Source organism: Cicer arietinum, chromosome 3 (assembly GCF_000331145.2).
Source record: "Cicer arietinum cultivar CDC Frontier isolate Library 1 chromosome 3, Cicar.CDCFrontier_v2.0, whole genome shotgun sequence".
Lineage (NCBI taxonomy): Eukaryota > Viridiplantae > Streptophyta > Magnoliopsida > Fabales > Fabaceae > Cicer > Cicer arietinum.
Window position 1 is genome coordinate 67,969,008 of NC_021162.2, and position 25,234 is coordinate 67,994,241.

The following is a 25,234-nucleotide window of genomic DNA, read 5'->3' on the forward strand; positions in this document are numbered from 1 at the left end:
ATTAAATGTTGAAAATCTGATGAATATTTGAATTACTCAATTATAAGTTTCATCTGTATTATTTACTAATTATCTTTCAAGTTTCATAATTAAATTATAAGTTTTACATTTTAATATTAGATCTGTTGAGTAAGATCAAGAACAACCACAAAAAATTAAGTTATTATACTTTATAAGAGTACTTCCATTTATATAGCAGTGTTGAATATTTATTTTTCTAACTTATGTAAATATTTTTATTTTTATTTAATATTTTAATAAAATTAATCGATTATAAATTAAATTAATTATAATTTTGTATTTAATTAGGGAAGTGTCTTATATCTAGGGAAAAAAAGGATATATGTGAAATTTAAAAAAACAGATATCTGCCGTACATCTCATAGAGTATATATAAGATATAATAATTTAATAGACTTAATAAGTTGACGAAGTAAGAAAAGAAATAGATAGCAATAAAATAATGTGAATTTGGAATATTTTTGTTAGTAATTTGAGACTTAATTAATTTCCTTGGTTTTGAACCCGAAACTCACAATATATAGAGTATAGACTTTTGGTTTGGGAATTCATTGTCCATTTGTCCTCTTTAAAAACTGTGTCTACTTTCCTTCCTCCCTTTGAAATATTACTACTACCATTCTTTTGACATAGCATCTTAAGTAGTTGAAAGATGGAGCTAGCTTTGAGCTTAGGAGACACACCAAAACCCTTTTCTTTGTTTGAAAACCCAACAAAATTACCTAACAAAGATTCTTGCATACAACTTGAAGAAGCTGCTAAATCCTCAAACCAAAATAGAGGTTCCTCAGATTCTCCCATTCAGCTCGACCTTCTTCCTTCAACACCTGTTCTTCGTTCCCACCCTTCTCCACTCGTTCCAATCCCCTGGCTCAACGATGCACGTAAACACCCTCGATCTTCTCTTCTATATATTTTTTTTTCTTCTTTGTAATATCAAATATTGCAACAGTTATAACTTCACTTATTAACTCTATTTAAAAGTCACTATCTAATTCTACAAGATATTTTGTTTATATAAAAAAAATAAAGTTTAATGGATAATATCCATAGAAGAAATTAAAAACAGTTACTAGCATATTTATATTTATTCTCTCAAACAACACTAAGTAACGCAGTTTGCTAGTTTAATTTGTACTACTTGACATTGTCTATAGAATACTCTTTACTGTATTTTTAATATTTATAGAAATAAATATAAAAAAAAAATATTTTGACAAGAAAATAAAGTATAGTTGTTTATTGGTGCAGTGGGTATGGAACCGGCGAGGGTGTTGGATAACGACGAAGGAGAATCACCCAATAGTGGTGTGTCATGTTTTCAGATGGAATTCTGTATGATGAATGGTGCTGGAAGAAACAGTAGTCGTGAGGGGGGTGCGGATAGAAATAGTACTAGCGATGATGATGAAGAAGAAAATGGGTCCACTCGGAAGAAACTCAGACTCTCTAAGGATCAATCAGCTTTTCTTGAAGACACCTTCAAAGAACACACCACTCTCAATCCCGTAATTTCACTTCTTTCCTTTTTCTCTCTTTTTTTTTAATCAACCCAAATTAATTTAATTTGTTATTTTTAAAAATCTGCAGAAACAGAAACTTGCTCTTGCAAAACAATTAAATCTTCGTCCACGTCAAGTAGAAGTTTGGTTTCAGAACAGAAGAGCAAGGTAAGAATTAATTAAGTTTATTTATTTATTTATTTATCCTTATAAAAAATGAAAATGAAAATTATACAGGACAAAGTTAAAGCAAACGGAAGTGGATTGTGAGTACTTAAAGAGATGTTGTGAGAGTCTAACAGAAGAGAATAGAAGGTTACAAAAGGAACTTCAAGAATTGAGAGCTTTGAAAACTTCTAAACCATTCTACATGCAACTTCCAGCTACCACACTCACTATGTGTCCTTCTTGTGAAAGGGTCGCCACCAACACCACCGGAACCGCCCTCACCAACAATAATAATGCTTCTCAACTCTCTCTTCGTAAGCCCACAATATTCTCATTACCTAATGGACAGGCCCACACGCAGCAGGCCCATTAAATTTCCCAATTTTCCTATTTTAGATCAATTAGAGAGATATACACAAACAACATTCCACTTCACGCACCCCCCTTTTCTTTTTCTTTTTTCCATTTCTGTACAGTTTCTTTTCCTAAAATTTTTTCCTTGTTCTTTTATTCCTTTGTTTTGTTCGTTATTATTAGCTTAAGAGTTATTTTTTTGTTGTTGAAACTATTAACTTAAGTGTTATTGATGGAAAGAATTACCTTTTTTGTTTGATCAATCAAGTACAATTGATTTTGTCCATGGAAACATGAAATGAAACCCATGTTTTATTTCTTTACATGTCTGGTTGTGGTTAGATATATTGATAATAAATAATTGATGTTTGGATGTTTCAGTTTCATACTACGCTTTCATCATTTATTTCATTATTTTTAAGTTAGGGTATTTCTAATGTAAGGAAGAACTTACATCTTATAAGGAGTAGATACATCAAAATAATAAGAGTAATGATAATAAATAATAAAAGAAACTTATAATAAGAAATTTTTTAAGGAATTAATAATCTTTTGTGAAAAAATATTCAAAAATTGACAATATAATTAAATACTAATACAATAATCCATCTGATCACCATTATAAAAAAAAAAAAAAAAAAAAAACACTTACTTGTATGGTGGTTAAAAAATTCAGTTAAATGCAAATTAATTTATTAAATTCCATGTAAAACACATTCAAAATTATTAGGTTGTTCTTTTTATTGTCCAACATTCAACTATTTTTGAATTATATGAAGCATATAATAGGAATAACAACATCAGATGGTTCATAAATAATTAATTTTTGTTTATAATAGTAGGTTTGACACATTTTTTATTTGTTTATAATAGTGATTAAAGAGTTATATACATATGTAAATAGATGTATGCTTTAGGTGAAAAATTTAGGGTTCATCGTATGTCAAATTATAGATTGAATTGAATGAAAGAAATGAGAAACAGAGAGAAAATACTGAAGACATTTCTTTCATTGATGATTATGAATTACAAAAATGAATGATCGAAAAAAAGTAAGTTTACAAGGCGATGACTAAACTATTTATATTACATAGGCCAAAGCTTAATAAAAATAAAAATAACTGGTAACTAACTTAAGAGAGTTATGACTTCATAGCTGTCAACTAACAGAAATAGTAACAATAGCTTAGACAATTATTCGAATATCTTAAGAGGATAAATTCTCCTTCTATATACATGAATAAAGAATAAAACACGTGTTTCATTTAACACATCACTATTGGTTGAATTATATGATCAAATAAATAAATATGCACAATAATAAGTAAAGTATATGTGATCATAATTTTATTATTTTTTGCTTGAGTTTTACCTTCAGTTTTGCAACTTCTTTTTATTTTTTGTTTTATATGTCTGGCAAATAGTTTATTTAATTGTTTATTTTTTCTCATGAAAAAATGCATTAATTGAGAAAACAATACTAATTAAATATAACTAGATCTTAGATGGGTGCAAGTGCAATGTATGGAAAAATAATGTAAAATATAAACAAACATAAAGAAATTTGTGTTAAATATAATTTTCTTCTTGATGTATTTTATGAAATAGATTATAGATGAAACAAATTGGTTATTGTTAAAAACAGGAAATTACTTAACTCAATAGATCATTGTAAAAAATATGAACTCAGTTGGTCATAAATTTGTCCCAAAAAAAATGGTTATAAAGAATCTGCAAACTATAATCATAGTGTAACGCAGCACTGATCAGATGCAATGTTCTTCTGCCTCTTATATCGATTGTTGTTTTAATTTTGCATGGCCGCTGAATCTGAGGCAGATGAGATATGTACACTGACCATATTTTGTTTAATAAGTTTTTCACCTTCCTGTTAAAATGCAGAGAAATTTTATCTGCTGCAATTGAAACTTTTACATTTATTATTGAATAGTTCATGAATCTGATCTAAAATTTATATCACGGCAACTTTTAAATACCTCTTTCTACTTATATTTCATTTTAGAAAGAATATTTTCAATCTTTTTGAAAATAATGACAAACAAACCTACTAATCAGTGTAGCATGTCATAGAGTGTTTAATTTGATTACATTAAACAAAATCTAGTTGAGTAGAGATTTACAATAGCAATCAGCCTTTGAGGCTAGAAAAGAAAATGAAGATACAAAGGACAATATGATTTACAATGATTAAATAAATCAACATAGTATTCTCTCTTCTCCTCACCAACTCATGGTAACCACATCTCTTAATTATATATATAGACGGTTTCACTAAACTTTTTAAGAAAAATAGGGAAAAAAAAATACATTCTGTATGGTTTTGTTTCTTTCTTCCTATCCTTGATATGGATAGAACAAGAATGGTATATTGCATCTGTATCTATTTCATCTTTAACAACTCATTGGATATAATGTATAAGTGAGGTAGAAGATTTCATGGTAGTTCACTACCTATGTTCTCTTCTTCTGTTGCTGATTTCGATATTCTCTGATTAGAAGTTCGGCGTAGAGAATCTCATTCCATGTGTCGGGAACGCCCGGAAGGCACCAATGACTGCAGTCTTGGAATCTCAACGGCGATTTTTGTTCTTCGGGTGACAGATTATGCTTCCTGTATATCGAGGGATGACCGTCCTTCCTGAAATCTGTCATTCTAGTGATATTCAGGTAGGTTACATGAGTTTTCATGTTATTCAAAACCTTCTCCAACACTCTCATCTTAGGCGGGTACTCCGTTAGGTACTTCTCGTTATCGATGGGTGCCGTTTCACTGTCACATTGTCCGCCGGAATTCCATTGTCCACCACTGCATTAAAATATAAACCATGGTTATCAGTATCTTGATACATGTGAGTGTGTTTCTTTTTTGGACATGAATTGCGACATAAATCTCCATATTTTTATTGATTGTGTATTTTACAATTCATAAGGTTTTGTTTGTAATTCAGTATATAGGTCTTCCAATTCATGACATGAATCTCCACCATTTGATAACCGTGATAGAAACAAAGAAGCTTAAATGATCAACCATTCTTTCTAGTTCCATAGTCTAATAACAGACATGGAAGAAACGCATTCTCAATTCGGGAGTAATGAAAATAAAACCAAGAGTATTAAATGTGTTAGACCAGAAGAAGTATAACCAATTCATTTGAACTTTACCTGAAATGAGAAGCAGAATAGCCTCTAAACAAGACTATGGACTTGGATGGATTTACATTGGCATCAACCCACCTGCTCCAAGTTGTTATAGCTCTTCGAAACGCCTCAAGAACATTCAATTCATCATAGACATGGCTACCTTCTTGGTAATAGTCCTTCCTGAAAATTTCCAAACTCAAAACTTAGTTATAACATTCATAATCTATCTTTGAAAAAAAATCATGAGAGCGAAATAAGCCTCAAATCCAAATTTGCAATCACTTCGAACGCGAAATCATAATAATGCATTTACCCTTTAGAAGTTTTATCATGAGTCCACCAGTGACCAGTATTAAAAACAATGATATCTGCATCTTTATATTGATCTGAAGATCTTCCAACTAAATCGAGACGAAGTGTTTCCTTCTTTGTTCCATTTTTATCAGGCATTTCCCACTCTTGAACTAAAAATGGAGACACAAAAAGCTCCACAGAGAATTTATAATCCTACACAAGACCATTGATACAAAACCAATATCATTAGAAGAAGAGTAACAAAACAAAGACACAAAAAACACACATAACAAATCAATACTTTACCTGAAATACAAATGAATAAGAGGCTTCCCCTCTAAAATGGACTCTTCCATTTGCTTCATAAACTTTTCTTTTATCTTTCACAGAATTTCTTAGTATACAAATAAGTGATTCCCACATATTCCTATTGAGAGAATCACCAACAAAAACCAATCTCTTGCCTCTTAACAAATCAAGCATTTTATGTCCATCCAACCTATTAGTAACACAACAAGTTGAATTACACACAAATATTAATGATTCAACCCAATTGAAACCCCCCAACAAATTGGAAGATAAATCAATTACAGTAAAATGCAAAATTAATAAATAAAACTCCACAATCAACTCATAACATTGACCAATGACAAGTAAAAAAACCAACACAAATAAGACAAATCTGAACATTAAGCAAACACAAAAACAGTTTTAAAAACCATAAAAACAAAAACAAAAAAATTTAACAGATTTGGATGATACCTTGGGAGGCTGCATCCCTTAGGTTTCCATTTATATTTCTGATAATCTTTATCAGGTCTTCCATTTCCAATACAATTGAACTGTTCATCAATCACAGAACAAGAACCTGGCTTATAAAGTGGATAAGAATCATCCTTAACCCATTCTCCATCAAAAAAATCACACTTCATCAAAGACTCCATCCACTCGTCTTTCTTCTTTTCTTCATGTTTGTTGTTCTGTTTCTTAGCAAGAGAAGCTGTGTAATTATTCAACACAACATCCTTCAATGAAGAAGAATTAGAACTCAAATTCTTGTTAGGAGTAATTGGAACTCCTTCAGCAGTAGCATTTTTTGTTTGATTTGAGTTCATAGCTTTGTCTTTGGCTATAGCTTCATCAGAATGGGAAGTTTGATTTATTACAAAAGATGGTTCCTTTTTAACAATTTGAGAAGTGAGGTTGGTAATTTTGGTATTGTTTGTGTTTGGAATTGGAATTTGAACAGGAACAGGAACAGGAACTGCATCTTGTGATGAGTTTTGAACAGAGGTTATGTTACTATTGATAGTTTTTTCAATTGTGTTTGGAATATGAGATTGAGAAAGAGAAGTTGCATTGGTAGATCTAGTACTAGAAGTGTTGTTTTGAAGAGGATCAAAAGGATAAGAAACATTGGTGTTGTTGGTGTTGGGGAAAAAGTATGAGAAAATGGAAGAAAGTTGAGATTTTGATGAAGTTGGTGAAGTTGTAGATGATGAGGGTGAGAATATGTTGGTGAACCAAGGTGAAGAAGCATTTGGAGAAGGAGAAAAAGCTAAGAAAACAGTGAAAGCAATGAAAAGAAAGATAAAAACATAAGCAAAAGCAAGTGTTGTTCTTGTTTTGAGAATGGAGAAGAGGTTTTTGAGGTCTAATGTTGTAGTGTGTAAGTTCCCACCACCTATGGGAACATACTTAGTGGCATCAGCCATGGATGAAGGTACAAAGTTTGAAAGGATGTGTTGTTGTGTTGTGTTGTGTCTGTATTTTGTTAGTGTTGTGAATGAAAATGAGATCTATAGATAGATAAATGAAGTGGTTGTGTGATAGTAGTAAAATACAGTTAGTTATTTTGGCACATGAGAGTGAAAGTGAAAAAGAGAGAACAAAAAATGTGAGTGATGTTTGGCCAGTCACACTAACTACCACTAAAACAAACACTAAAACTAAAGTGTGTTTACAATGGCACAATAGTAGTAACTAGACTTTAAGTCAAAAGTGTAGATAGAGAAATAATAAATAATGGAAGTGATGCAGAAATGAGAAAGAAAGAAAGAAAGAAAGAAAGAAGGAGGGAAGGAGCATTAGTTTGCGGTGCCGACGATTATCCTTGTCATATGATGGATTTTTTTAAGGGTACGCATGGTGTTACACTGTCTATGTGTCACCGAACTTACACTACCATTGGATTATTGTTCAAATGTATTGGACGATTTCTTATCTTAATTTTAATTTTATTTAACAATTACGTTGTTTTTTTTAAATTTTTAATTTGATTATTTATTTAATTTTAAGTATTAAATTAATTTTTTATGCCTTATAATATAAACAATGTTATATTTTTTACATAAATTCAAAAGATTCATCATCATCTTTAAACAAAACAGAAAAATTAGTAATTATTTTCAATAAAATCTATATTTTCAATAAATTTATAATTTAAATTTTTAAATAAACAAATATTTTCGTTTCCAACAACAACATAAAATTCATCGAACAAGATAACTCACATTTTAAAAAGAAGAAGATATAAAATGTGAGTTATTTATTTGATGTTGTTGTTACTATGGAGATGAAAATATCAGTTTATTTGAAAATTTGAGTTATGTATTCGATAAATATATGAATTTTATTGAAATTGATAATAGATTTTTTGAATTTTTTTTTATGATGATGATGGATATTTTGAGTTTCTATAAAAATTAATTACATTGTTGACATTTTAAAACATAAATAATCAAATTGTTACATGAAATTAAGTAAAGCGACCACAAAAATATATTTTTTCTATATTATTACTACTCTCATTTATTAAAAAAAAAATATTAATGTAGTTATTAATTTTTTTGGACTATTTTTACAAATATATTTGATTGAAAATTGTGAAATATTCAATATTCATTAATAATATTTAAAAGATAAATATCTCAAATTAAGATACAAAAACAATAAATGCACTTTAAAAATTATAATATTTTATATATAGTATCAAAAAATACTTCAAAGTTTTCTTATAAATAAAACTGAAAGAAATATAATATAATAATAGTTTCGATCAACTCAATTTAAATTTCTTTTAATATCTATCAATCATTTTTATTTCTTTTAATTTTATTTTATTTTCATTGGATTTAAAATTTATGTCGTAGATATCATACATGTAAAATTAGACAATAATTTAAAATTATTGATATATTATTGAAATTCATAAAAATTAATGTTGTTCAATAAAAATGCATAATATGTTAATTTTGATATATTTTAATAATGTATAAAATAATTTTAAATTTTTACAAAAATTTATATGCATGATTTATACGACATAAATTTTTGATCCAATTAAAAAATTCAAAAACAACTATACAATAAAAATTGAAAGATATTTGGATTTAGATAATTCAAACTCTAAATTTTTAACATATTATTTATTAAGAGGATGAAAACAACAAAAATGCTAACAACATATTTTAATAATGTATAAAATGATTTTAGATTTTCACAAAAATTTATATGCATGATTTATACGACATAAATTTTTTATCCAATTAACAAATTCAAAAACAATTATACAATTAAAAAGAAATAGAGACGATCTATAAAAATTGAGAGATATTTGGATTTAGAGAATTCAAACTCTAAATTTTTAACCTATTATTTATTAAGAGGATGAGAACAACAAAAATGCTAATAACATATCCTCTTTAATTAATTAAAATTCATAAAAATATCACTAAATGATGTGAGTCTTATATTAATTTTGTAGAATTCATATAATATTTTAATTAACATTCATAAAAATATCCCCAAATGATGTGAGTCTTATATTAATTTTGTAGAATTCATATAATATTTTAATTAACCAATAAAATATATTAAAAAATGTATATTAGAGATTGTTTGTTAGCATTATTAAAAAACATATGTAATCTTAGCTAAAGTCATTTGCTCTTTTGAAACTAAAATAATGTATCTATATATAAAGAATAAACGATCACTGTGAACCGAACTTTTTTTTACAAAAACGTTATTAACAATAAAATTTATTATATTTTAGTTATTTATCTATTTCACGTCTAGATTTTATTTATTCATCTGTGGATTTTAAAATTACTAAATCTCTTTTCTTGGTTGGATGGATAAGAAAAGAAGAAAGTAAGAAAAAGAAAATAATGACCCATGCTTTTGTTTGTAGGATTAATTAATTTAAGTGCTGGAATTTGGTAGTGTCGGTGAAGCCGCGTTTGCAATTGGAATATTAGATTTGCACGGTCCAATTTAATTCACAACCACAACAAAAATAATAGAGAATTTCGAAAAATAAAATTTGAAAATTTTGTGATCAGACAGTATCATGTACATGAATACATAAATATGAAAGCATTTTGATATTGACATTCTTTATGATTAATTAGATAGTATATAGTATCATTTATTAATAATTGAAACTATTTGATTTATTATTTAAATAAATTGTTTATTTTATATAAATCAAATCTTCGGTGAATTTTAGTTATGATGGATACATATATATTTTTTAACAAATAATTATTTATAGTATAAATTTACAACATCTTCGTGCAATCATGCTTAATTACAGAAATTGCAAAATTCAATTATGCAGTTCAGGAATTAACCATTTGCAATAGCCCAAAAATAAGTCTTAAAAAATTAGAGTGCATCTTTCTATTTTATAAATTAATTAAAATCATATCAAATCAAAATGAATTGAGAGGCGTCGACGAGTCAAGGCATTTTCTACCATAAAAAATTAGTATTTAAAAAAATATAAGAAAAGAAGAAACATGAATAATCTATCCTTTATCTTAAAGGAAAAAAAAAATAGTATTATGAATCCACCGTACCGCGAAGACCTCCGTACGTAGAAGGAGGATTGCGTGGCATCACTGTTTTCCATCCAAATTCAACTCAACGGCTCCGATCTATGATATGGACCTCTGCCCCTTTCTTTATCACGCTCGTTTAGGCTATGTATACCACACGCGCTTTGTTTGCCCTTCCGTGTCGGTTCTTTTTCATTCTTATTTTTCCTTTATAAAATAATTTATCCACCTCAAAATATTAACTTATTTAATCATTTATATATATTAAAAAATAAAGAAATTTATCGACTCACATAATTTAACACACAACCTTCTGAAATTTAAATTATGTGAGTCTTATTTAAATTTATTGAAATTATGTAAATTTTAATTAATAAAAGATAGTATGTCAAAAAAAGATTAATGTTATTTTATTAAAATATATAAATAAATAAAAATATAATATTTATCAAATTATTTTTGTTAATTATTAATAAATTATCATTATGAATATATAATAAAATTTATTATATTAAAAATAATAAACAATGTTAATTAGAATTATATTAACAAATACGTTAAAACATTTGTTAATAATTAAAATAAATAACAAGTTTTGTTTCGAATTGTGTGGTGTAAGAGCTGCTGCCGATACATGTGGATTAAGAACATAATAAAGAGTTTAATTTAAAAAAGTTTGAAACATGAATCAGTTTGACATAAATTTTGTAATACAACTTCCTTCTTTTATAGTATAAATTTATTTTATGTTCATAAGATAACATTTGTATTTAAATATTTTAAATTTAATTTTTTATTTATTTTAAGATATATTAATACTTCTTCTTTTTATAATTAGTGTTATTTAAAATTTGTTATGCATATTAAGAAAATGTAATAATAAAAAAATTATTTTATAATATTATTTATCTTAATTATTGATAAATATTTCATTATTCAAAATACAAAATATAATAATATTTTAGAAATTATATATATAATAATTATTTAAGATTATTATAAAAATAATAATTAAAATTGCATCAAAAATCATGAATGATATTTATTTTAAGATAATTTTTACTAAAATAACATTTATTGTGAGATAAAAAATAAAATTAATAAACATTATATTTAAAAAAATAATAATAAATGCACTTAATAAATTAAAATAATGTTTATATTTAAAGATAATTTTTTTCTCAAATGATATTTATAATTAGAGATAAATGTAATAATCAATATAAAAGAAAGTGGATATACACCGTTGAATTTAAATTAATTTTAAAATGACATTCCATAAAAATAAAATATTATATTATAAAAATTTATATGACAATATGTAATATTTTTATTAAATACCATTATAAAAATATTTTACAATATAAATGTATATTTATTATACTAATAGTTTAAAATAACAGTTTATAATAAATTATTTTATTAACAAACAAATAGAGATTATTAATCATAGATTCACAGTTTTCACGATCACTTTAGATATAAACTGATTGATAAAGAATCAAGACTGTGATGTATTGATATTATAAAAAAATTTGACTTTAAAGTATTATCTAAGTATATAGTATTAATTAAGATTAAGACGGTGGTTAGAATGTTAAACGGTGGTGTTGGAAGATTTGACAAAAGAGCGTGCATATTTAAATTGTTTACATACATTTTTGCTCCTTATTTTAATGGAAATGATATTTTAGACTTCAACTTTTAAATTTAAAATTTTTTAACACCCTAATTTCACATGTTACAATATTGTCTCCCCATAACTTAATGTGTAGTTTATTTTATATGCACTTGTCATTTTTATTAATAATATTTGATAATGTGCCATTTGATGGATTCTTTGTAGGATGGTAAAACGAGTAAACTCGTTCTACCTTATTTTGGAGCAAGTCAACTAGTAATAATATGGCGGGTTTGCAAACCGACTGCTAATTTTTTTATTTTTTTTCTCATAATAATAAATTAGTATAGAACTGTATAAATAAAATAAGATTAAAGACTATTCAAAGAAATTAAAATATAAAACTAACAAGTTAAACAAAAATATAAAAATTATTATTCATTCGTAATTCATCATCAAAAAATATAAAATATATCATAAAAAATTAACATTTTCACCATATCAATCACAAATTATTAGAAATGTGAAGTTGAAATCACGAAACCATAAAATATTAACAAAGTCTTATAATATTTTGTGAATTGATAAACAATTATGAAATAAGACTTATGATTAACAAAAAATTTATTTAAGACAAATCCGCTTCGATTCGTCACACCCTACTTTTTTGGATGAGGCGGGTCAACTAATAATAACGAATTAAAAATCTCAATTTTTTTTTTTATAAAAAACGATTAAATGTGTCACTTTAACGGGTCCAACCCATTTGACCATTTTAAATTATTTGTAATTATTATAAATGATTTTAAATTTCATTATATGAAGTAATTATAAAAATTATCCAACATTTCTAACTATTTAATAGTTATAATTAACTAATAATATAAAGATATTTTAATTATAAAAATATTTTGCAAAAACAAACAATTTTTACTCATTTTTACCTACATATACTCCAATAGGGCCTATTAAAATACAACACTTTTATCACTTACTAATTATTTACAGGTTTGTATTCATATCATAATTCGAGATGTCAAATAGACTGACACAACTCGACTTGTTATGAAATGGTTCGTTGATATAAATGAATTAATTTGGATTGGCCTGTCATATTTTATCAAGATTGACCCATCTATTTTTAGCTGTTACTCAAGATCTATTTTTTTCTTGATATTTTTTATTAGTTAATAAAAATTAAAACAAATTAAAATATAAAAACATCATCAATCACTTACCACATTATTGACAATAAAATTATAATACATAACACCAACACCATATATAATATGGTCGCGTTAAGTATTCAAAACAAGAGGGTGAAGTTGAAATTAGTATTGATGTCAGCAAACATTAGTCACGAACGAAGATGAATCAACGAAATTGTTGGACTAACGGTTTTATTTTTAGTTGGCAATAGAAATACCACAACAATGATATATTGTTCTCGACTTTTAGCATAATACATTTTCGTAATGTTTTTAGTAAATTAAGTTTTCTTTTCTTTCTTAATTATGGCCAGATTTATTAATTTTATTTTCAAAATTAACTAAAAAAGACCATTTTTTAAAATCTATCCAAAAATAAAATAAAAGAAAACTTTTATTTGAGTCATTCTAAATTTTGCTGGTAATAATTTTTTTTACAAAAAGTAGACAAGCGACCCGACCCAATCCAGTTTTTAATGTGGGATAAATGTACTGCGTCAAAAAAAAAATCGTTTATTTTTTACTTTCCTTTTATACGGTTGGATCTATACTAATATGTGAGCCATCCGGTACTACTCATTTGATCCAAACTAGTTTACCAGCTCTAGACATGATGCACCCTTTTTGTCAATAATCTATCCTTTCAATCATGAAGACATGGATGGATGGCATCATGTCTTTTTCTTCGTCCTATATTGGAACTCTCTTAGTACGTTCCCCTCTAATAAAAAGACAAGCTTACGTACTTTCTGTTGATTCAATTAATCAATTATTCTTTGCAATTTAACCTTAATTATTTAATAATCAAATGAATGAGAGGTAGTTACTTAATGAAATCTCAGGCCTCGTTGTTGAATATATAAATAGCACATTGTTGGATCTAAGTATTCTTTTGAAAATAATATGTGCAAGTTATATTTTCTAATTATTATTTATATTTTGTTGTTGTTATTTTTATAAACATCAACTAGCTAATTAAGAAGAAGTTTCCAATTTAAGAAGAAGTATTCAAAGTTATGAATTCAGACTAAAAGTGGAATCTTCGATGACCCACTAAACACAGTTTAAGGGTCGTAACTCGTTACAATATCATATTCAGATTGATAAGTCAATACCATCTTTCAAATTTCAAACTTAAGTTACCAATGCTATTTCTTAGAGAACCACAGTCGTTATGAACTTGGAAAAGAAGCATTTCGATCTCCTCTCCCAACATCTTAGACAAATCATACATATAAATAAAAATACAAGTCTTTTGCTTGGTTTTTGGTGTAAGAATCACTATCATTAAATTTTTTATTCTCAAATATTTTCATCATTTTTTATAAAAACTTTCCACAGCCCATTACTTCTCTATCTAAAGCACCTCTCTTTATTCTAGATCCAATTATCAGGACTGTTTTAGAGTCACTTTTTGAGTTTAGAATTATGCCTTTGAATTGTTTTTTCTCTTTCTTTTTAGGAAAATAAATAATTTTCTCATAAATTTAGTTTTTTTGTTGTGTTATCTTGATTTTATCGTATGAGCACAATTTATTTCGTTTGTTGTATTGGTGTGGTGTTATTTGGTTTTTTATTTTGTTGTGATGTTTGTTTTGTGCGTATTGATATATTAGATTCAATCTATTATGATTTAATGACTTTGACACCATCAATCCAGATATTTGAGTATTTTAGATATTTTAATTAATTTTGTTACGTTTGTAAACTTTTGTTTTATTTTATGCTTTATAATAACTTAAATGCATGCTATGAATTTATTCATAAATTTATTATTTTGATTATAGCAATTTTGAATTTGTATCGTTATCGAACAATGTATTTTTTTTATAGAAAATATGATAAATATTATTATAATTAACTCGCACAACTCTGAAGTCTCGAATTCAAATCTAAAACATGATGTCCGACCTAACAATATCTGCATTTTACTAATTGAACTAGAATATAAAGAGTAAAGACGTCGATCAATATATTCTATTAATTTGAATGTATTAATATATTTTTTACTAAATAGAAAAATATAAAGTCCGTTAATTAATAATCAAATTAATATCATTAAACTATTTTCATACGAAAGGTAACTATTTTCATAGCAGCATCTTTCAAAAGAAAAAGAAAAGTAACTAGTAGCAAATTTATGTCAAAAACTTATATTTTCATTTTTAGATATTTTATGCAAGATCCTAAATTCCCCAAAATATGTGGCACCAAACAGGAAACCACCATTTGGGACCAACAATAAATTATATACCCGAGCTTCTATGAAGAGATTACCAGCACTAGGGGCGGACAAAGTTTAAAACTACAACAACTTAAAAAAGTAAACTAAATCGATTTTTAATTTAAAAATAGAATTAAATTGATTTTAATTTACTCGGAACCAACTCAAACTGATTCCTTAAATAAGTACATTTATTTATTTCTTTAAATTGATTTAAATTAGTGTTATTTGAATTTTACTTGTTATTATGTCATTCTCAGTTATGAACATTAGGGATTTATTATTTGTTATTTCGGATTTGAATTAAAATTAAGTAAATTATAATTTAATTTAATTCTAATATTTAAAAATTGGTTTAATTAACAAACTAATTTCTTCAGTTTTTTTTTGTTTTTTTGGCCACCTCTAACCAATAGGATTGTTACCCAAAAAATGACAAGTAGGACAATAGAATGGAACATGGATATGCATATAAAGATCATCCATGTGAAAATTATGATTAGTTAAAGGACGCGTGACCAAATCACTTAAATGCTTTGCACAATATTTATTGCAGTCCATAGGCGACATTGTATTTTGAAAAAATGCTAACAAACATATTTTTTAATAGACACTTTTTATTACACGTATTTTTATTGGTTGAATTTTAAATAATATATTTAAACTGTATGGAGTTCACATAAATTGGATGGGTTATATATAAATTTTAATCAATAGAAAGAATTATTGAGATTTTTATTTTGCTAGTACTTCTCTTATATATGAATAGAGTACAAGTGAAATGTTCCACAGGGTCTCAAATATAAATAAAAATAAATTCAAAATAAATAAATAAAGGTATTAAGTCAAATTTATTTTACTCTCTTTTTACTTATATTTAAGAGCAAAATAAATATTTTTGACTTTATGTTTTACCCCTTTAGTAAAATTGAAATCTAGTACTTTTATCTAATACTGATAAAATATTGATTATTATATTAAAATAAACAATATATAATTGAAATATCAAGACAAATTTAATTATTACTTTGTGAATTTGGTGTCCAATTTGACACTCTCAACTATTTTGTGATAATCTTAGTGTTATTTCTCTTTACCATAATCCTATCTCTCACTCACACACCAAACATACGAAGTTTGATGTTCATTTTGTTTGTGAAAAGACCAACAACAAAGATTTCTATGCATTCAAGATGATCTATTCAGCTTGCAAACATCTTCACCAAACATCTCTCCACTCTCCGTTGACATATTTTGTGAATTGTTCAACATGCTCATGTAGTACAAGAAAATGGTGATGTAGGAACAAAAAGTAGTGGTAACCATTAAGCAATCACCAAGAAGCGATGACTTTGGCCATTACATATCGCATAATACAAATTATATGAAGTTGTGATATATGACTCTCTACACTCAAAAAGTAGTAACGACAACTTAAGCTCTCTCTACAATACTTTAGCTACCGGTACTTTAGAAGGCATGAAAAAAATTGAAAATCTACGTACGAGGCGGCCCTAGCCACCATTACTTCTAAGGGCTGAAAAAAAAATTAAAAATATTGATTTAGAGGGCTACTAAAACGTAAAACCCCCCACAAAGAGTAGTAGCTTCCTCTAACAATATCAGATACATTTTTTGTGGCTGTTACAACCACTGAAAATTCAAATAATTATTTTTTGCCAAAATCTTTTTTTTTTCTCTACAAATAATATTATTTTCCATCTCATTTCTTCACACATTTGTTCTCTCTAAATCTATTATCTCTTTCTTCTTTGTAAAATTTTTTTCAATAAAGTTTTTTACTATTTTTTTTGCATTATTTCTTTTGATTTAGAAATTTATTCATTATTTCTTTCTTCACACAATTTTCCACTCTTTCTGGATTCATATGTCTTTTTATTATGTTTTTCACTCTTTCTTTCTTTCCACATTTTTTAACTAATTTTTTCCTTTTTTTCCCCATATTCTTCACCTATAAGTTTTTTTTTTAAAAAAATAACATAATCATTTCAAGTACTGCAAATGTTTCTTTAAAAGTGGCTTAGGGTCTCAATAAAATAAAGACGGTCTTCACCGCTACAAGATAGAGGTGGCCTTTTTGGCCGAAAAATAGAAGAGGCATTCGCTGCCACAATAATTGTTGGAGAAATGTATTATGCAATCCCACCTTAACCTCACACTCCATCCCAAAGTGAAAAATACTATTTTATCCTTGTTCTCATCCATAAAAACCTCAAAAAAAATTACCATTTTTTTTTCACTCATTTCATTCGAAACTATCAACTCTTCGAAATTCAACAATCTAAACAACCGAAAAATTCAAATATTTCAAACCTTCAAAACCCAGAAGTATGTATTTCTCGAACCTTTGAAATATTCGGAACATATTTTTTCTAGAATTTCGAAAGATTTTATCAATGTGAAACTTTAGAAACACATTTTTTTTTCTAGATTATTCATACTTTCGAAGATTTTGAAATAAAACCTTTCAGAAATTTCAAACATTGGAAGCTTTGAAATATTCGAGAACACTTCAAAAGTTTAGTATTGATGGAAAGCTTCGAAATTAACTAAGTCAACACTTTCGAAAGTTTGGTATTGATGGAAAGTTTCGAAAATAACCAATTCAACAATTTCGAAAGTTTGACATTGCTGGAAAGTTTCGAAATTAACCAACTCAAAACTTATGAAAGTTTGGCATTGCTCGAAACTTTCAAAATTGACCAAATCAAAAATATCAAAAGTTTGGCATTGGTGGAAATTTTCAAAATTAACCGAGTCAACACTTTTGAAAGTTTGGCATTGATGAAAAATTTCGAAAATAACTCATTCAACAATTTGAAAAGTTTGTCAGTGTTGGAAAGTTTCAAAATTAACCGACTCAAAACTTATGAAAGTTTGACCTTGCTCGAAACTTTCGAAATTGATCAAATCAAAAATTTCGAAAGTTTGGCATTGATTGAAAGTTTCAAAATTATTTTTAAAAGTTTGTAATTTTTTTAATCCACGATGCCATTTTCAAATGATTTTTGATAATACGGTATTCAAATAAGAGGTAAGTTAAACCTCACAAGTATGTTTCCTATCGAGAATCAAACTTAGATATTCTGATCCATAATTTAATTTTGAACTTAATTTAAAATAGAAAATGTGGCTTTTAATATAAGAATTTAAATTTTATTAGTTTTAATTTTAATTTAAGAGTGGATAAGAAAACACAATTTAATATGACAATTCATAACAGGTTAGAAATATAAAGTAGTTGTAAATTTCAACAAATTACAATTATGTATTGTATATTATCTACCACTTTAAACTTCAACGAAGAACATAGTCAACATTAACTTTTTAATCTCAATGCTATTTCTCTATTCTTTTTCTATTGTATATTTTTTCTCTCATTATTTTATACACTACGGAAGTAGAAAATCAATATGTATCTGGATATTCCCGTCAATATTTAATTAGAGTATTGAAATAAATTCGATATCTTTCCGTATTTATGTACGACTGAACATATATTTAGAAGAACGCATAATTAATTCCACCACCATTCTAACATGAACAAGGGAGAGTGGTATTATTAGTAATAATATATCATCGTTTTCTAAAATCTTAACCAAATTATCTTTTGAACAAAATATACTATATTACTCTACCTTTATCCACCTTCAAGGTTATTTTTTTTCAACTATAACAATTGAATAATTATTAATTTAATTAATAAAAATAAATAAAATATTTTTAAAAAATTAAAATTATATTAACAAAAGAAAAAAAATTAAAATTATAGTGACAAAAGAAAAAAAAATACATCAAACTGTTTATTAGATGTACTAAAACAAATAATGTGTATATAATATTTTGTAGATAAATTAAGGATTTTTTATTATAATATTTTATTTTATTTTTTAAAATTTTGTACCATGAAAAAATATCAAGTTATCCTACTTTTTAAAATATTTAGGATGTCGCATCTTCGACCTGCGATTGCGAAGAATTTTTTTTTAACTCTGTAAGAGGTTGCATATCGGGGATGCGACCTTCTATTGAAATAATTTTTTTTTTCCATTTTAACAATTGAGTTATTAATTATTTAATAAATAAAAAATATTAAAATATTTAAAAAATTAATAAAAGAAAATACATTTATTTTAAAAAATAAACACATAAACTAAATGTGCCAAAATAAATAATGTGTCCATAATATTTTGCTGATAAAATAACAACACAATTGTATTTTCTTAACAATTCCGTCTTAATTTTATTTCGATATAATGAACAAAAAAATATTATTATTTAAATATTTTATTATTTGATCGAAATAAAAATAGAATGAAGTTGTTAAAAAAATTACAGTTGTGTTGCTATTTTATTGGTAAAATATTAGGGATTCATTTTTTTTTCTTTCAATTTAATGTATTTTACTTTATTAATAGTATATTAATTTTTTAAATATTTTAATTATTTTTAATTTATTAAATAATCAATAACCCAATTGTTAATAAAACAATATTAAGTGCTAATTTAACTGCAAACTAGGAGTGGATTGTTACACTAATATAACACGTTATTTATTTTTGCACATTTACTCAACCGCTTTAACTTTGATATTTCATTTGATTTTATTATTAAAATTTTAGTTTTTTTTAAATATTATTATTATTATTATTATTTTAATTACATTAACAACATTTTATTATTTTTTTAAAAATTTTCTATTGATTTATTTGATAATTGTTTGATGTATTTTTTTCTCTCAATGTATTTTATTTTATTAATATTATTAATATTATTTTGATATTTAATTTTTTTAATTATTTATAATTTATTAAATAATTAATAATTCAATTATTAAAATAAATAAAAAATCTCACTACAAGGTCGCATTTCTGGAATAGTTCCTTTTGTTAGATTTAAAAAAAAAATCTATAAAAAATCTATAAACTAATAATACAATTCTATTTTCTTGACAACTTATTTTTTGAAAAAAAAAATTTACTTATTTCAAAAAATTCAGATTATAGATACCATTAACTATTTTTTTGTTTTTAATGTAGTGTTAAGAATATTTTGCAAGTTTAAATATAAATTTCTAAATAGAGAAGTATAATTTTAAATGGGGTAAGAAATCGGAGTTTCCATCTTAAATTGTTTTAATAAAAAAATAAAATTAATCCTTAATATTTTTCATAAATTCAACGAATACATGAAACGAAAAAACCCTAGCAAATTGCTAAAGCACCCACCGTCGAGTACCGTTAGTTTTGGGTGTAAAGAGGAGGAAGAAAGAGAAGAGTTTCATTGAATTAGAAATTATAATTGTGGCAATGAACAACAATAAGCGAAAGAGACACAACAAAAATGATGTATCGAAGAAGAACCAGAAACCACCAAGTAACAAGGAGCAAGAGATTCCATCAGCTTCTACTGCGAAGCGTACAAAGTCCAATGAACCCTCAAAATCCTCCAACTTTTTCGAAAAGGTATACCCAAAATTCTACTTATTTATTCATTTTTATTGAGTTTAATTTGATATATTTGTTTGTTGGGTGATTTTGCAGATGCGAGCAAGGTTGTCTGGTGGACACTTCAGGATGATTAACGAGAAGCTCTACACTTGCACGTATGTTATTGCTATTATTTATTACTCAATGCTGCAATTCATATTCTTCTTGTGATTCTGTTTTTCGGTTCGTAGATAACCTTATATCAGATTGTTGATAAGCTGATAACTCATAAAAGCTGCGAACTAACTAATAAATATAAATTGACATCAAAATATTATTTTAATTAATATTTCATTTTGTTTTCCAATTGAGATAATTAAGGTTATAATAAGGGGAAATTGATACATTGTAAACTATATAAACTCAAACTTTATTGAAGTAGCATATGTAAAAATGTTAGTGAAAAACAACATAAGCTTGTGATAGAAGAGTTATTATCAAACAATTCTACTCTAACCATATGAACTTATATGCTACGAGCTATCCACTATAAGTTAGCAATTTGACCTTACCAAAATTTGCCTTAGAGAGGATGTTGAGAGAGGCCCAGTGTGGCTTCCCTTATGTGGTTTGGGCAGTGTATTGGGTAAGAATGTTTCTTTAAATCATTTTTGGTCCTTTGGATGCTCATCATTTAAATGAGATTAGATTATTGCCTAGTTAGTTAGGAAATTTTTGGTTTTATTTTTGTTGATAATGATGAGTTTAAATGACCCTGTAATGACTTCCTAAACTGTTTTCTGTTTATTTTTGGTTTGACTAGAGTTAAGGATCTGTCTTTTTTTTCAGTGGGAAGGAGGCGCTCGATTATTTCCGTGAAGATTCGTCGCTATTCAACTTGGTAAGGGTTGTTTACATTTACTTTATTGTTTTACTGACACTGAGGTTGGAAAAGACTTATGTTGTTGTATAGTTTTAATGTTTATTGTGCGACGGAACTCAAATTGAATATTCCATTCTTTAGGTAAAATATCCAAAAATGTGCACATTAAGAACCAGACAAGCATCTACCTGTCACATTTATTATTATTCTGTTTTAACTACTCTCAACTAAGGACCTAACATTCATAAAGAATAACATGCATTTGGACGATGGCAAAACATTGAACTGAAAAGTTATGGCAATTTTAAACTTGTTATGAGGTCTAGAGACCTGAATTTGTAGTTTAAACAACAAAATCTACATTGTTAATGATAGAATCGAAGTTAGAATTAGAGATGTACCCAAAAAAAAAAATATTCAGAATTAGAATTCACCAAGCAACTTATAATTAAAATCTCATGAGTGCGTTTTGCAAGACTAGTGATTGCACTCAATATCGTCTTTCATATTAGTTTATTAGCAATTAGTATTTTAATGGTTTAAGTAGCCCATTTTTACTGGCCGTCTCAATTGTTTTTCATTTATCTGGATAGTATCATGCAGGATACAGAACACAAATGTCAAATTGGCCAGAACAGCCAGTTAATGTAATTATTAAGTGGCTGAAAAAACAGAGCCCTTCTTTTGTTGTTGCTGATTTTGGTTGTGGTGAGAATTTGCTTGATTTTGTTAATTATAGCTCTTACACAATACCCATAGTTGGCTTGTTCAATGCTAAATGTTCCATGCTTCTGTTGCACTCTAGGTGAAGCGTTCATTGCCAAAAGCGTGAAGAATACTGTCTTCTCTCTCGACCTTGTCTCCAATGATCCTGATGTTATTGCCTGTGACATGGCAAATGTAAGTTCTGGCCTTATATTGTCTCTATTTCATCAGGTGTATTTTTTCATGTATTAGGAAAATAATTATTATATTCTCACCGATTCTTTGAGAGTTTAATGATTATTCTAGGCTTTCATTACTGCTAGGTTACAATTTGTCCTATTGATAAGCCATGGGAGAAAACAAATACAATAAGCCCAGCATAAACTAACAATTAGTTGATTGCCTTCCCTCTTTTCCTACAATTAACTTTCATGACTTTACCATTTGCTGAGGTGTTATTTCATGCGTAACAGATTGTACCTGAAACATTAATGAAATCCTGTTGTCGAGTAGCGGCTATAGCAGTGCTATAACCTAGTCGAATTTTAACAAACCACTACTGTTCTGCAATACATAATTTAGGACAAAGTGTTGTCATATAGATAAATAGCAAGCATTATAACACAGTAGCATAGTGAAATTTGAACAAATTGCTATTTTCCGTGGTCCAAGATTGACAACACTCGTGTATTTATGAAATGCTGAATAAAATGACATGTCATTTTGAAATTCGTGTACTTTTTATATATTGAATCTCAATAATATTTGAAGCACATAATTGTGAACAATCTCGTTGTACTATATATTATATAAAAAAATTCCAGTTATTTAGATTACTTACAAGAAGATATGCTCATTTTGTGAATTACTTGTAGACTCCGTTAGTTTCCTCATCTGCTGATGTCACTGTGTTCTGTCTTTCATTGATGGGAACCAACTATCAAACTTACCTTGAAGAAGCATTCAGGGTTCTTAAACCAGGGTATGTGTTTTTTCTATAATAATGAATTTATCTAATTCTTTTTCAACTGAGCATGCTTTCCTTGTCAGAATCTGACTTATTATTGTTTTGAACAGTGGCTGGCTTTTGATAGCAGAAGTGAAGAGCAGGTTTGATCCAAATACTGGAGGAGCAGACCCAGAGAAGTTTTCAAAGGCTATTTCTGAGCTAGGATTCAACTCTGTGAAAAGGGTATGAAGATGTTCCATTTTCATTGCCTCACTAAATAAAGATACTGTTTGGTTGTGTTTACTGATGTTAATTCTTTGCAGGACTTCTCAAATAAAATGTTTATTTTGTTTTACTTCACCAAAAAGGTATGTTGCTAATTAAATGTGATTCCATTTTTCTGATTCCATTTTTTCTTATTTTATTCTCTCTACTGATTTAGCTTTTCTGCATTTAGGAAATGAAAAATGCTAAAAGGAAGGAAATTGAATGGCCATCACTTAAACCTTGTTTGTACAAGCGTCGTTGAGATTATGATAAATTATTTGTTAATACACAGTTGTTATCTGGAGAAAGGTCAAAACATATTTGTTATAGCATGATAGTCAATTACAAACTCGGGTTATTTGGTTCTTCACATTCAAGGTTCATCATCCTCGGGTTATTTGCTTCTTCACATTCAAGGTTCATCATCCTCGGGTTATTTGATTCTTCACATTCAAGGTTCATCATCCCCAATTTTTATTAAATGCATTTCTAATGGATGTAAGATTTATGGTTGTTTATATGAAGAATCCCCTTTGAAAATTAGGGTTACATGCGGGTAGAGATGACAACATAATCCGCATATGCGGATATCTATCCAAACCCGCTTAATTAAGGCGGAGAAAATCTGCTTTGATTGCATGCGGGTGCAAATTTTTCTCGAAACTAAAATTCAGAGACGGGGACTGGTTTGCGGTGGTAATATCCACTTTGCACATGCCCCACAAATAATATTATTCTAATTTTTAAATTTTATATACATATTGAATATATTTAGTATTTTTTTAAATATTAAAATTATAATATTATTTCTATAGAAAATATTTTTTAATTTTATTATTGTCTAATAATAATAATTTTATTATATTAATTATAATAGATATAATTTATAATTTTATAATTTTATATATATTAATGAGTGCGGGTATAGACAGAGAAACCTGAACTCCGTGGCGGACAGAGATGGAGCCTAAATTTTGCACCCATTATAAAAGGGGATGGATGCAGGTTTTCTCTGATTAATCGGGTGCAGAGGTGGAGGAAGTTAAATCAGTTTCCACCCTGTCGCGTTGTCATGTGTACATGGGAGAACTCGAGTATTTTTAAAAAAAATATATTTCTATTGTAAAAAGGTTCATCGACAACTTTATGGTAAAAAAAATATTAACCATAGGAGTGTCACTTTTATGATATTGATATATGTAAATGTAAAAGTCACTTTTACTATTCATTATAATTTTCAAAAAAATATTAAAAGTTTCCCTTTTATGGTTGAATATATTCTTTTAAAAAGAATATGTTTATTTTAATATAGTTTTAGTTTATTGAAAAAAGGGGTCAATTTTATTATCTATATTTTTCTTTTTCCTAAAAATCACTTTTACGGTACATACATACTATAAAAATCACTTGCATTTGTTGTAAAAGCCATCCTTATATAAGTTCAAAGTTCTTTAAACACAAAATACTGCCTTAGATTAAAACTTAAGAGGGATAATTTTGGAATGATACTATATTGTAGAGAAACAATAATAATTTATCCGGAGCTTATTCTCTCCTTTTATATTCTCAAAAGCCTCTAATA

The 25,234-nt window shown here is 26.9% G+C and overlaps 3 protein-coding genes across 3 annotated transcripts; 2 read left to right on the plus strand and 1 right to left on the minus strand.

Annotated features, from left to right (window-relative positions):
* The first annotated feature begins 493 nt into the window (after positions 1–493).
* LOC101511524 (homeobox-leucine zipper protein HAT14) lies at positions 494–2,431 on the plus strand. The gene is made up of 4 exons (XM_004493541.4): positions 494–905; positions 1,273–1,529; positions 1,612–1,691; positions 1,761–2,431. The coding sequence occupies exons 1-4, from the start codon at positions 674–676 to the stop codon at positions 2,062–2,064; spliced, it is 873 nt and encodes a 290-aa protein (XP_004493598.1). The 5' UTR covers positions 494–673; the 3' UTR covers positions 2,065–2,431.
* A 1,702-nt stretch (positions 2,432–4,133) lies between these two features.
* On the minus strand, positions 4,134–7,571 carry LOC101511851 (protein trichome birefringence). The gene is made up of 5 exons (XM_004493542.4): positions 6,264–7,571; positions 5,808–6,000; positions 5,521–5,714; positions 5,229–5,387; positions 4,134–4,872 (listed from the first exon to the last, which is right to left on the minus strand). The coding sequence occupies exons 1-5, from the start codon at positions 7,214–7,216 to the stop codon at positions 4,518–4,520; spliced, it is 1,854 nt and encodes a 617-aa protein (XP_004493599.1). The 5' UTR covers positions 7,217–7,571; the 3' UTR covers positions 4,134–4,517.
* Positions 7,572–20,591: 13,020 nt separating this feature from the next.
* LOC101512163 (ribosomal RNA-processing protein 8-like) lies at positions 20,592–24,201 on the plus strand. Its single transcript, XM_004493543.3, has 9 exons — positions 20,592–20,884; positions 20,963–21,024; positions 21,698–21,749; positions 22,325–22,439; positions 22,537–22,631; positions 23,312–23,418; positions 23,514–23,628; positions 23,709–23,753; positions 23,843–24,201. The coding sequence occupies exons 1-9, from the start codon at positions 20,729–20,731 to the stop codon at positions 23,912–23,914; spliced, it is 819 nt and encodes a 272-aa protein (XP_004493600.1). The 5' UTR covers positions 20,592–20,728; the 3' UTR covers positions 23,915–24,201.
* The last annotated feature ends 1,033 nt before the right edge of the window (positions 24,202–25,234 follow it).